Source organism: Hippocampus bargibanti, linkage group LG07 (genome assembly GCF_051943395.1).
Source record: "Hippocampus bargibanti isolate YZ-2025 linkage group LG07, ASM5194339v1, whole genome shotgun sequence".
Lineage (NCBI taxonomy): Eukaryota > Metazoa > Chordata > Actinopteri > Syngnathiformes > Syngnathidae > Hippocampus > Hippocampus bargibanti.
The window spans coordinates 18,413,981-18,428,517 of NC_142740.1; the positions used below are offsets into that span (position 1 = coordinate 18,413,981).

Sequence of the window (14,537 nt, forward strand, 5' to 3'; positions counted from 1 at the left end):
GGAAATGGACTTCACGCTCACCCAAAATCTTTACTATTGACATGTGAGTAACCCTGTCAGTCAGGGAAGCGATGGCAATAGTGGGCGGCGAGAGAAACGACTTTGTGTCAGGGGGAATATGTTGTGGGATTCGGTTGGTTAGATATCCCGACTGCCCGTGTTCATTAGTGCAGGGCCGAGCCATTAACCTGAGATTGACTTCTCATTGATCAAGAAAAGTACACGCAGCAGCTTTCATTAAGTTGAACAGGTTTGAAGCTGTGGGAAGAGAGCCACAAAACTGGCGTCTTTTTTGAAAATCTACTTTCTCGTCTCTCAGTCGTACGTTTTTCTCTCTCTCAGGGTCCAGATGCCGCCTTGCCCGAAGGGGTGCGGTGGGTGGCTTGTCAAGGGTCACAACCCCACCTCCGACGTTATCCTTGTGGTGTGTGGACTCTCTTCCACATTCTTACAGTGAAAGCCAAGAAAGATGGTGACTCAGGTGCATGCAACTCACGTGTATTTGTTTTACTTCGGGCCATGTAGAGTTCACGGGGAGGGGTGGGGGGCTTTGGGTAATGTCTGCGGGACTGAGGACTTTGTCCACAAATTGTCCACAAATTTCAGTGACCTGATTTTAACTTAACACACAAGCTCACACAAATCCATCCGGCAGTTAACACAGAATACACACACCTACTCAAAACTAAACTGTGTGAACTAGGTTATTATGTATTCCCCAATTTTTAGTCACTGGTTTGTCAAACCTAATTGTGTGAAAATAGATGTTAGATTAGTGGAATATGAGTGGTTAATAAAACAAGACTGATGACTGGTATCTCCACTTTTAGCATGTTAATCTCCCACTTCATCTGACACACACACACACATGCCCCCCACCCCCACACAGGGGTTAATCCTGGGTTTTATGGACAGTCAGTCATGTGACCTGCAGATGGACCGGCGGAAAGGGGGTGTCCATCTGGTACCCCACTGGCCACCATCTATCTCACATGACAGATACGGGCGCGTGTTGCAGAACCCCTGAATACGACATAAACCTCATGCATGAACTCACACACTGAATGTCGTATTACAGGTGTGAATTCGGCACAGTCTTCCCATTGTCTCCTTCCCATTATCCCGGCATACTGTTTGAGCGAGCGGCTGCGCGGTTTATAACCCGACGAGGCGGCTAAGCCAAGAACAAAAGCAAACTACTACCGGAAAAATATGTTTGTGGACTGTCGAGATTCTGAGACAACAACCTGCCTACCATTCACACAGAGGGTTAATTTACTTTAATCTCCAGATTGGATATAGATTATTCATCTCAATATGGGGTTAACCCAGCTCTCTGTGACTCCTGGCCCACAAAGCGTGGGAATCCAGGAAGCCGCGGCACAAATTTGCAATTCACTGTGTGATTGTTGCCTCCAAGGTAGCGCTCTGAGGCTCCCATTCACTGCCAGACATGTGCAAAAATGTGTCCACTCCTGTGCCAGGGTTTTTGTCATTTTCACTGAAATTGCAGGACCCACAGAATATTGAGTTTTAGGACTACGCAAACATTCAATACAGCATTAGAAACCTTAGACTCTCTTCTTTCATCAGAAACATATCAGAACAAATAAGTTTCTACCTTATTTGGTTCTAGAATAACATGAGGTGCAAGTGGGGGCAGACAATGACAAATTCAAATAAACGTGAAAATACCATATTAATCCGGATACCATGAATTAGGGATCTGCGATATCTGCGGAGGGCTGCCTAGATTATGCCGACATTGTCATTTGTGACTAATTAGGATGACATCATCATTATATTTGATGCCTCAAAGTGCATTTGGCACCAAATTAGCATTTTAATTTGTGTCTTGAGCACAGCGGCGTCAAACCCATTTTGCCTGTAATCTCTGTGAACTCTTAAAAATGTAGAAATGATCACCTCATTTTACACAAAATCACCAATGGAATGATTAACTCATTTTGAAATAACACCAGAAAAAAAATCCAATATATTAATATTGAAAGGGGTGGTTCAAAAAATACTTGATATATTACAGCATTTTTAAAAGTGAAGCTAATTTATTATTTGGATTTTTTTGGATGCACTTAATTTGCACTTAATTTGCTTTCGCAGGCCACAAAAAAAATGATGCGATCTGTCGGATCTGTCCCACGCTCCTTGAGTTGGCCACCCGTTGTCGGGATAGAAAGTTACAATTACACTAAACACTAGAAATGAATCAGTATGTTGTCATGTCAGCCAGGATGAGAAGCCTCATTGGTCAAAAATAATTTTGTGTAAGTATTTATAATATTGGCACTCTTATTTATAGCTTTCCCTCACTCTGATTTAATGACTATATTTTCAGGACTTACTCTGATGAGGCAATTGCGAACAGATTTTGCATTTGTGACGTGGGAACAGACAACTAATGAGAACAAAAATGGGTGGATGTTTCAGTGGTGTAACCAATAAGAAAAAAATACAGAGGTTAATATGCATTAGCATTGCTTCATTGCAAAAGCACATTAAAAATTTTCACACAGTGCTTGAAACCCACTTTGTTTTTTTACAGTTTAAAAAAAAAGTAAATGTTTCATTCTATTTTACCCCAAACTAAACTGCACGTGGAATATTTGTGCAATATTAATTCATGAATTCCTTCCAGATCCCACAGAGGTGCTGAGTGCGATGACGGGCTACATCAGCAATTTCTTTGGCTGCCGGCCATGCGCCGAACACTTTGAGAACATGGCCAGAGAGAGCCTGTCGGAGGTGAAGACCTTTACTGACTCCATCCTTTGGCTTTGGGCCCGACACAATCAGGTCAACAATAGAATAGCAGGTAAGAGCGCACTTTTGGTAGTTCTGAAGCAGAATATCTCTAATTTGTCAACCATATAGTCCCAACAAACCAATTCTATTATTTTATGAAACATAGCCAAACATGTTGCAGGGCTGTCTTTGGACTTAGTCATATTACTCCCTCCGCTGACCTTCAGTTATCTGAGCGAGGTTGTGTGGAAGATTTAGGCTCTAGCCTCATCACATGGTCAGCGGGTCGTGTTAATACGACTAGAGACGGTGCTGGGTGGTGGAAGGACGGATCCTCAGATCAGACACCAGCTGTCACTATGTCTTACAGCTCCCCCACTATGGAAGCGCAGCACTGCCAATGTGGAGTATAAAACAAAAATACGTTCAAACATACTCACATTCATCTTTGACTGTATTTGCTGCTCAAAATATTGGTAGTTCCAAGTTTCTGTACCCTAACCCCACCTATCATTGGCATATGTGTCACCCATTTTCTCCTGACCACCCTCCAGAATTTCCAGCTCATCATCCTTCCGCCTAATCACTATCGCTTGCCACTTTTCTCATTTGTCTCTCCTTTAGTTTGCCTCTACCCGCTGTTGTCTTGCGCCCATAAGCTCCTCGTTTTCTTGGAATTTGATGAAGTTCACTTGTTGCTGTAGCAGACCATTGAAGGATTAGAATCATCCAGTCGATCTTTTTTTTTTCACTAACTTCATTTGGGTTTTGACCATTTTTCGACAACTGCATTTTACACCACTCAAATGTATTTGTGGAAAGCCTTTTGAACCTCATCTTATGTTAAGGGGTCCATTTTACCCGTTTCCATTTTTGTGTTGACGAAAGCGCTGGATATCCTTTCCTTTTCCTTTCTTTAAAACAGTTCTCAAATACCAATGGGATAGTGCATGTGTTTTCTCTTTTCAAGTATTTTTACAACATCTCAGAAGTAGTTGTTGCTGATGTCACCTATTATTTGACTGTTTTGTGTGGATTTTTACATATGGGTAAAAATTGCCCACAACATAACTGTGATTTTTTTTTTCCAACATAATTATACATAATATGAGATTCAAGTCACTTATTTATGTTTGCCATCGCCTTTCTGATGTCGTACAGGGAATTACTCACTTATTTTCATAATCATATGCAGATGCTACCTCAGTTCAATATTTGTAGTTTCTCTTCTTTTCTTCAGGCAGAAAAACTTTCTAAAATAATGTTTCATACTCACCTGTTGCTTTGGTATGGACTTCAATTTAGTTAAAAAGAAACGCCTATTTGTGTTAATAGTCTGGAGCACTGAATGCAAAAGGGAAAAATCACTTTGCACTCTTATTTAACTGTATTACAAAAGTATATTACTCTTAAAAGAGCAAAACCCCCCTCTCTCATCTTTGTTATTAGGCCCTGCGCTATCATTAACACCCCACTTTGTTAAATCACTGTCCTTTGTTTGTGCGGACCGCCCCCCTCTTCTATCACTGGGACAGCTTGTGTCCAGAACAGCAGGGGCTAGTGGGACACCCGCTTCTGCGTGTGTCTACTCCCTAGACACTTCAACACTATTCAGAAACCCTCCCCACTCCCACTCCCCTCTCAGACCTCTGCACACTGCCTCAATCAGTCTTCTCTCCCATGCCGTGTCCCTTGTCCATATCTCTGTGGTGCAAGTCCCCTCAGACTCATAACCTCCACTTGACAAGTGATAGCACAGCAACCTGACAGGGTGGCTTCCCTAGGCCTCCCTTCCGTGTATCTCTTTCTCTCTCTGTCTCTGTCTCTCTCTCTCTCTCGCTCTCTCTGTCGCTCTCTCTGTCTCTCTCTGTCTCTCTCTCACTCACACCAATTCCCAAGGCACTGTGAGACAGCAGGTGGCAAACAACATGACAAGCACCAAGCCTCCCATCCTCCAGTCCACCCCAGCAGACGCACGCGCACACACAGGTTGTGGCGTGTGCTCGGGGGTGTTGCCGTCGTAAAGGGTTACTTGTTTCCACTGGGGTTCCATGTGAGAAGTCAAAAGCGAAGGGAGGGAGTAAGGATGCAAGCGTTTGTACTCTTTACTGAACGCTGTTCCGCTCTCTCTCCCTCACGCAGCCCCTCCTCTGCTTTTTCTATTATTCTTTGTTTATACCCCAGAGTGAAGCTGTTCAGCTGGCCGCCGCGCTCTGCCTTTCAGGAGTAGCCATGCATGAAAGAGCAGCTATTTGTAAAGCGGCTGAACAATTAATTTAGCTGGCAACAAAGAGGCCCAAGGGCCTTCTGAAGCCGCCTCGCACGGGCCACATTAACAGTGGCGGCAGCTCAGTCCTGTTGCTGCTTGTCAAGAGACTGAGAGGGAGACACATTTCGACACACTGCACTAGAAAGTCAAAGTACCACCGTATTTGTGTTGGCAACGGTGGTGTACAAATTCACTGCGTGATATTATTGGAATAATATTTAAGAATGAAAATTAATGACATGTTTTTTATCCTATGCAGGACAATAAATGACAAAAAAATGTAAAACAACATTGAAACACTGTGGAGGACACGTGATAATTTTTAAGTTATGAGCCTGCGTTAACAACGTTGCTACACCGAAGGGGGCGAGAGCGGTGCGCCAATGCTCCACACGTGCAGCTTAGATGGAACATTTGTCATTTGGTATTGGGTCGACACGCTTTGCACCCGAGCCCACAAGTAGTACTATGTAGCACCTGCTTTTTCCCCAAGGCAAAATGTCAATGTCAAGTACATCTGTTTTGAGACAAATCGGCAGTGGTGGGCCTTCAGGCCCTGCAAGGCCTTCTCTGCTGGCCTTCAAATATTTGAATCACAGACTGATGTGAATTATATTTTGTCCATTAATTTGTATTAAATAATTCCAAATTGTCTTTCAGCTTCCTTTCATTGCTTTTCCCCTGTTATGCTGCTTCCAGCATTTAAGTATTTAACCAATCACATTTCAGCCATCATTTGTTACTAGGGTCAGAATTCTACGTGGATGCCTTCACAATCAGTTCATAAAAAATCAATGGCGATGAAGCAGTTGCGTTAATCAATCAGAGTTTGAGTTGGCCACACACGGCCTGCTTGAATACGTTGGCAAAGTCAGAGTTTTTGCAAATTATGATTGGCTACTCACATGATTGACTAGTCACTAGCCCAGGGGTGGCCAACCAGTTAGAGACTAAGAGCCACATTTTTTACTATGTTACTGCAAAGAGCCACATCATAAACATGAGCACACATGAACACCCCATCGCCCCATCCCTCACACACGCAGACCTCTGCTCAGCTAGATTTATTATAAATATCAAATTTTAAATACAAATTATATATCCGAAATTGACTCATAGAGTACTAAAACCTGAGGAACATTTCCAACAAAGAACACTGTCTTTACACACAAACTCAGTTCAACCAAGTCCACAAATAAAAATATAATAGTTTACAATAGCGTGCATGTTGCTTAGTGGGACTTCTGGCATTCCTTGTCTTGAACCATCCTCATTAAATCTGTCTTGCATTCTGTTGTTGCCACTCGAAGCAATTCTTTTACATGAGTGTCAGGCAGAACGGATCGATGCTTTGATTTCACATGTTTCAGGGTAGAAAACACAGACTCGCAGACGTATGTTGACAGTATTTTAAGCGCAGCCGGTTTGACATTGGGGTATTTTTCCATTGGCACCAGAAACCAATGGTCCCTTCCCTTACAGCAGGTTTCAGTTGGTCTCACAAAGATCGACCATCTCCAACTCAGCTTACTCTGTGAAGCCATCATTGTTTCTTTCACATCTATGCCATGGGTGGTCTTTTAATGGCACAATAGCAAGGAGTTCTTCTTTGATCACACAATCCTTTTTCACCGCGCAAATATTGCCAACTGTCTTGTATGTCCCAACTTTCATCCAATGCGACACTAAAATACTCACAAGCTTGAAGGTCTGAGTGCAGCTGTGATTCAATAGCCGTGCTAATGTCTGATATTCTGCGTTCAACAGTATGGCGGGACAGTTAGACATCTGCTACCATTCGTTTTAGTTTGTCGTTTTCAGGAGACAAGATTTCAACAGCGTCACTGAGGCATTTCTTAATAAACTCCCCTTCGTTGTATGGCTTGTGCTTTGAAATGCTCTAATGACGCCTGACAGATAAGGCAGAATGGCTTGCCTTTACGCTCAACAAAAAAATATAAAGTCTCCCACTCTGTAAAACACGTCCTGTGTTCGTCTTCATATTTTCGTTTAGCTCTGCATTTTTTCCCTGCCATTTTGAGAGCGACGTGACGTGATTGTTTACGTCGTAAATAATTTGTGTCAATTCTGACTGGTTGGCCACGCCTGGTTTACGACATAAATGATTGCTTTTTCATCCCACGTTCATGCGTGTTGACGTCACATGGTCAGCTTGATACCGTATTTTCACGACTATAAGGTGCACTTAAAAGTCGTAAATTTTCTCCAAAATGCGCAGCGTGTGCAATGGTCGTGATATTACGGTACATAGGGGATGAATGGCAGCGCCAGCGCCAAACATTTTTTACGCTTGTCATGTGGATGCCCCTTTGGAGCCGCATGAAATCAGCCAAAGAGCCGCATGCGGCTCAGGAGCCGCGGGTTGGCCAGGCCTGCACTAGCCAATCATAGTATCACTAGCCGCTAGTGATAGGCGCATACTGGCCAGAGCTAGCACATTGTATCTGTAGCGAGCTGTATCAGAAAATAATTTGATGTGTTGATTTAATAGCAGTTTTGTCAACCCATAATGGCGAAAGGAGAAGAAATTCATTTGGTTGCAGATTTACTGTTAAAGGCATTGTCCAGACGCACTTTTCAAGATCGTTAAGAAAGGTTTGACAGCTTCGGAGCTAGAAAATAATATTGCAATTTTACGAGGTTATCATAAATGCAGACGTTCATAGTAAAAACTGGAACAGTTTAATGACTGTCTTTTCTTCAAGTCACAAGATATTTCCTGGCTAACGGCACCCTCTACTGGACGTGTAGTAAATCACACCACACTCCCATCTGTCGATTGATTCAGACATAGCACGACTGAAGGCCTGGGGTTGACATGCACAGATCGCCACTGCAAATAGGTGGGGGAAAAAAATCAGGATACTCATCATGGTCATGTTATTTGTGTCGCAGGGTAATCATGCAAAAACGACACACGGGTATTGAGAATTGAACCATGCTCATCATGCACTTTTCTACCAAGTTGTGTGTGTATGTTTAGTTTGTGAACTTAATGACACTTAACAGCTGGAGGAGAACCTAGTGTAAACCATCCCTTCGTTAACATCAGCTGTATAGCTGCATGACGCTGCATGGTAGGTAATCCTCACTTCGCGGAGTAGTTGCTGATGAAGCTAGTTTGTCTTGAGCAATACGTATTTATCCTCGATGAATATGTATGCGCTAACGGTGATGAAATCCCAGCAATGGGCGATGGTGGCAATTTCAATATGGCTTCGATGGCTAAAGTCACCCTGGCCTCAAACCCGACAGTCTGATTAGAATGAGGGGATGTGTGCATGCACGTTCCATCTACCTGCTGAAATGTGTAAAAGCCCCCACTAGCCGCGTACGGGCTCACAGGCAGCGTGACATCCAAGACAGGGACAAATAAATGTATCCTTTATGAAAAGCAGCGTATGGAGAGAGTCCATACACATGTGCATATCATTGAGATTCTTGCTGAGCAGCATCGGAAAAGGGAGGGAAAATTGGAGATGAGGGTGTAAATTGACAGTGCTGTAAAGTGGCAGAGCTGCCGCGTACATGCGCGCACAATAGTTTTATCAGTGACAATGATTTATTTATTTGTGCATGTGTGTGTGTGTGTGTGTGTGTGTGTGTGTGTGCGCGCGCGCGCGCGCGTGTGTGTGTGTGTGTGTGTGTGTGTGTGTGTGTGTGTGTGTGTGTGTGTGTGTGTGTGTGTGTGTGTGTGTGTGTGTGTGTGTGTGTGTGTGTGTGTGTGTCCAAGTTTTTGGGTACACGTGTTCACATGCCAGATATTTTCTGTTTCTTTCTGTTTTGTTCCTGTCTTGGTTGAGTGAACAATCAATTTTATGGATTAATTCAAGTTTATTTGTCAGGGTAGTCGGGACTTCAGTAGTTCAACTGTCGGTCCCAGTTGACATTCACTGCTTGCATTGTTGTCAACTGTGGCTGTGAATTTCTTGCCTTTACAGTACTTAAAAATGTAAATCGATGAGAAGGTTTCTTCAGCCGTCATCTGTACAAAAGTGAAGGTTTCGGACGTTTCGCCTCCTATCCAAGAGGCTTCGTCAGCGAACTAAAGTCTGACTGGTCGTATCGGCCCCATTTATATATCCCTAATGTCCAGACCTGGTGGCGCCGGACACAGCTATGATAGGTCCCTACTCTCAGGTTGGGGGGGCGCGGGACCCCCCCCCCCCCTGTGGCCCCACTGATTGTTCCTACATTCCTGACTAACGATTGGCCTATTACACCCACTCCCCCCGGTATCACCTCATCAGCATAACGACCCTCATCAGCATTGCGAAAGTTGCCTAACCTGTTTTGCCTGAGCAGGCTATTGTATGAACGATCCAAATTGAACCTCACACCACCAGACCGGTTTAATGAAGGATTTTGTTGTTTTATAAGAATCGCCTCTTTCACCCCCCTTTCAAACCATCTATGTTCTTTCGCTAAGATTTTAACCTCATTGTCGTCAAATGAGTGGTTGTTAGCTTTTAGGTGCAAATGTACTGCCGATTGAGGCCCACTAGTATTATCCCTGCGATGTTGATAAAGTCTTTTTTTGAGAATTTGTTGAGTCTCCCCAATGTACTGCTCTTTACAATTTTCATTCTTACAATGTATGGAATAAACTACATTACTTTGTTTTTCATTTGGTAGCCTATCTTTTGGATGCACTAATTTTTGCCTTAACGTGTTTATCGGTTTGAAATAAGTAGGAATTTTATGTTGCCAAAGGACTCTTTGTAATTTTTCAGAAACTCCTGCAATGTACGGTACTGTTACTCCTCTCCTTTTAGAATCTTGAGAATTATTGGTTTCGTTCGCTATTCTTTCTTTCTGACATTTGTTGAATGACCACTGAGGGTACCCACATTTAGTGAGTGCTCTCCTGATATGTTTTGACTCCTTTTCTCTACCTTCAGTGCTAGTTGGTATTAGTTTAGCCCTATGATTAAAAATGTAAACACTTGAGACTTAGTGTGTCGTGATACTCATGTTGCTGAACGATAGTCTAGTAGTTGTTACTTTAATATTGTGTCTGTCTTTTCTAATGGTGTGTGTGTGTATATATATATACAGTAAAGTCTCGTTATATCGATATTCAAGGGAGTCCGAAAAAATATCGATATAACCGGGACTATCGATATATCCGACCCTGTTTGCATGTAATTTTCTCCGTGCGTGCATAGAAATAGTATCGATATAACCGGGACTATCGATATATCGATATCGGTTATATCGATAGTACCGCTTATTACGATACTATTTTCATTTCCCTTGCACATTTCTAGTCTTTTTATGTATAATTAGTACCTTTTAGTACGATACCCGGTTATTATGATAATCCGGTTATTACGGTGCTCCTTTTCATCCCCCGCCGGCCATTTTTGTTGTTTATATCGATATATCCGTGGCGCCATTGGTCAACTTGGTCACGTGTCTTGTTACGTGAGCCGCCATCGGTCGCGCCATTGGTCGACTTGGTCACATGAGCCGCCATCGGTCGCGCTATTGCTCGACTTGGCCGTGTGACTTTGTCACGTGACACGCCATCGGTCGCGCCATTGGTCAACTTGGTCACGTGTCTTGGTTACGTGTCACGCCATCAGTCGCGCCATTGGTCGACTTGGTCCGGTGACTTGGTTACGTGTCCAGCACCCGTGTAGCAGAGCCATTTTCATTTTCAGACGCGAGCTCGTGTGTAGCAGACGAGATTGAAGTGTTTGTGTTAAAAGGTAAAAATGGGAAGCAGAAGAAGATTGATGACTTTTTTAAATTGTATACATAATACAGTAAGATGTAAGCGTTGCAGTTTCCCTGTTGTGTTATGTACATGCCCACTGTACTGTATATGAATGCAATGGTTTTTTGCAACAATGTTTCTGGTTTTGTCTGCTGAAGCGCGATGATTTTGAAAATTATTAACATTCCATACTGTGTATTAAAGGACAGCCGATGTCACTTTTTATTCAAATGCAAATAAAAATGACTTCACGCCAAGACGTATTGCATTGCTTGTGAATCCAAACAATGGCTTCAGATTCGGATAATATGCTTTCTTGTTACACATCCAGTTATGAATATGTTTCAAATACACTGTAGTTCTGAAGATTAAAGCATACATGTTTACAATCATTAAAGAATTATATGTGCCATTTTGAGGCAACATTGGGGGAACATCTCTCACCCAAAAAAAAAGGGAGCTAATGGCCAGCTCCGTTTCTTATATGGCGCTTGGCTGCCCTCTTTTGGCGGCTTTTGTTTAATGCAGTTCGGCGCAGGATCGGATATATCGATAGTCCCGGTTATATCGATATTTTTTCGGACTCCCTTGAATATCGATATAACGAGACTTTACTGTATATATATATAATCTCAGATGTACATGTCCATTCCGATGCTTTGGTTCCTCTCATGTTCAATTTGAAAATTGGACTTCGCTTTGAAAAGGGCTGCGAAAGAACCAGACAGGTGGTCTGCACCAGTGAGGGCTTCTGCTTCATGACAATGTTTGCGTGTGTGCGTGCGTGTGTGTTCGCGTGTATGGGAGTGGGGAAGCTGTCCACTTTGGTCACATCTATTATCTCACCACCCCTCCCACTGGGACATCCTAGAAGCCCATTGATCATTGTTAGTACACACACACACACACACACACACACACACACACACACACACACACACACACACACACACACACAACAATATCAATCCGTACATTACATGCACACAAACACAGACAGGTGATTTACATACACACTCTTAAAAGACCTCCGTGCACATATGCATATCGGTCCAAAGATTTATGGAGGCGAGTGACAAGATGAAATGGCTCCAACACAGATTGCATCCAGTCGGCGAAGCACTCGTTTTCTCAAATCAAATGTGTCCAAAACACAACAGCGTGCAACAACTTGACGTGATGACCTTGGATGTTTTCTTCATAATAATCTTGCAACTTTGGTACATATAACACTTTTTTTAAACAAATACTCTTTTTCTTTGCATTTCAGGTGCCTTGAGCGACGACCCCAACTTCCCAAAGATGCAGTGGCCTCCACCGGACATTTGTGCAGACTGTCACGGTTTGAAGGAGCATGGGGAGCACAAGTGGCACACCAAGCAGGTTCTGTCCTTCCTTGAGGACTACTACTCTGCTGAACATATCCTCACGGGTAGGCGGCATCTTCCATATGATCTTGTTTTGACGCGATAAATGTTTTTTTCAATTGTAGAAGATGAAATATGATGCTTAGAACAGTCATCGGCACAAGATAGAAGCATAGCTAAAGACTCAACAAAACTTCGAACTAAGAACCCTCAAACTCATTCACTGCCAGATGTGCAAAAATGTGTCCATTCCGGTGCAGTGCCAGGGTTTTTGTCATTGTCACTCGAATTCCAGGACCCACGGAATATTGAATTTTCGGGCTACATATACATTCAATGCGGCGTAAGACAATTTCGAATCTCGTCTTTCATTTAAAAAATGAGTTAATTCCTAAATGATATGGGTCTGGAGTTATATGAGCTTGAAATGAGGGTGGCTGTCCAATATACAATGCAATCCATACATATTGGTTTATACAGCGCTTGAACAACAGCTGAAGCTGGAACAAAGCGCTAACATGGAAAAAAAGGGAAATGCTACCCCCATGTGGAAAATAAAAAACCTTGTCAGAGGCCATGGCCGGCGCTTTATTGACACCCAAGCATGGAAAACCAAAATGCAAAAAAATTTGGGAATGGCCTTGTATGTCATGCTTTCAATTCCCGAGGAAATTTGTGAGTGGCAGTGAATTAGTGAATAAATAATATTTGGGATTTTAACTCAAACTGACAATGGTATGTTTTTTTATTTTTCCCCATCAGACTACCTGGAAGACGAAAGTGAGATTCTGGCCAAGCAGAAGGCAAAGCTTGTCAACCTGCAAGCTCAGAAGCGTGTCGAAAGAGAAGCCCTGAGACGTCCCAATTTTCCTCCTCCAACGCAAGCTGTGATAGAAGAAGGAGAAGAAGAAGAGGAGGAAGAGGAGGAAGAGCAAGTGGTGGCGGAAAAAGAAGAACAAGCGGGCCAAGCGGCTCAAGTGGAAGGTAAGACCCTTGAACCGAAATCATGGGCCGGAGCGCAAATCAAAGTGGGCCCGGGTCAACAACAATGTCAGAAAAGCGAGTATCGTGGGAATGAAAGTGCGAGATGTGCAGGAGGACATCGTGGACCTGGACTTGCTCGCCAACCAGAACTACAAAGCCCAAGCCGTGCAGCTGGCCACGTCCAGCCGAGTCAAACAACGCACCTTGCAGAGGAATCTGGAGAAACGAGACTCCGGCCCCGTGTTCGGACTGGGCATGGAGGCCCTAGATTCACGCTTCGGTTCCGACGAGGGGACGCTTGTGCTTAAGCGAGAACTGGCGGCTCGGCGCTTGGGCGAAGGCGGCGGGCCGGCCAGGGGAGGCCGCTTGATGTCCATGCTGAGCATTGGCTTCTCCAAAGTGGACGTCAGCCTGTGCGTCATCCTCTACTTCCTGTCTTCCATGTGTCTCCTTACCATGTATGTCTTCTTCAAAACCCGCCTACGGCTACGGAGGACCAAAGCATCAATACCCTGATCTAAAGTGGGGGCCGGCCGGGCCCTTCCAATATGACCTCTGGTGTGGCGACCGCATCCACCTTTTCCTTGATGGACTCTTTCTGTGCTTCGTCACTTCTGATGACTTCCACATTTCAACATTTGACCTACCGTAGGAACTTTGTGCAAACATTATATGAATGTTTATTTTCATCAATGAGTCTGCTGTGAATGAAGGAGAACCTTTTTTTTGATGCCATGTAGGACATTTCAACACATCTCAATCAACGGAACGACTCAAACTTCTCTACTGTGATTCCACAGAGTTTTTTTTATTTAGTTTTATGAGCATTTTACTTCTGATTTTTTTGGCAAAGGACATCCACTATGAGTTACATTTTGTACGTTATAGGCGATAACATTCGGTCCACCACTGTTTCTCCACCTTTCTTGAGCCAAAGCACATTTTACAAAAATCACCACCAAGGCAAAAATGTCCCCCAAACTATCCAACACGGTGTACGGAGGCCAAGCCCCGCCCCCCCTTCCTGTCATATGCCACAAATGAAACTCCTCAATTCACCTTACCCAATCAAGTGCCCAACGTGTATATTTTAAATTCTCACCACTTCTTTTGAATTAGAAATGAATACACCTTTTTCATTCCCTTATTCAATGCAATCTCATGCTGTTACACTTTAATTACAGTTGGCACCATTAGCCACTTGTCATGCAGCTCCGCCGTTGCAACAATGACATCATTGCTGAGTCATCAAAACAGAAACTGTGAAGTCCACATAATGCTGTCATTACAAACGTACGTGTGGATTGTGTGACATTTGTTTGTTTTTGTTTTTTTTCTGAGCTGCTCATTTAGAATATGTGGATAAATGAAACATCTGTATTTTCCGTGGCATTAAAAGGTGCGACCAGAA

General features: G+C 43.4%; 1 protein-coding gene across 1 annotated transcript in view; it reads left to right on the forward strand.

Moving 5' to 3' along the window:
* Nucleotides 1–14,537, forward strand: part of qsox1 (quiescin Q6 sulfhydryl oxidase 1) — a 34,589-nt gene extending 20,052 nt beyond the window's left edge. The window contains 5 exon segments of the mRNA XM_089001268.1: nt 343–481; nt 2,657–2,833; nt 12,046–12,207; nt 12,905–13,181; nt 13,183–14,537. Coding sequence (XP_088857394.1) covers nt 343–481; nt 2,657–2,833; nt 12,046–12,207; nt 12,905–13,181; nt 13,183–13,642 — 1,215 coding nt within the window. The 3' untranslated portion in view covers nt 13,643–14,537.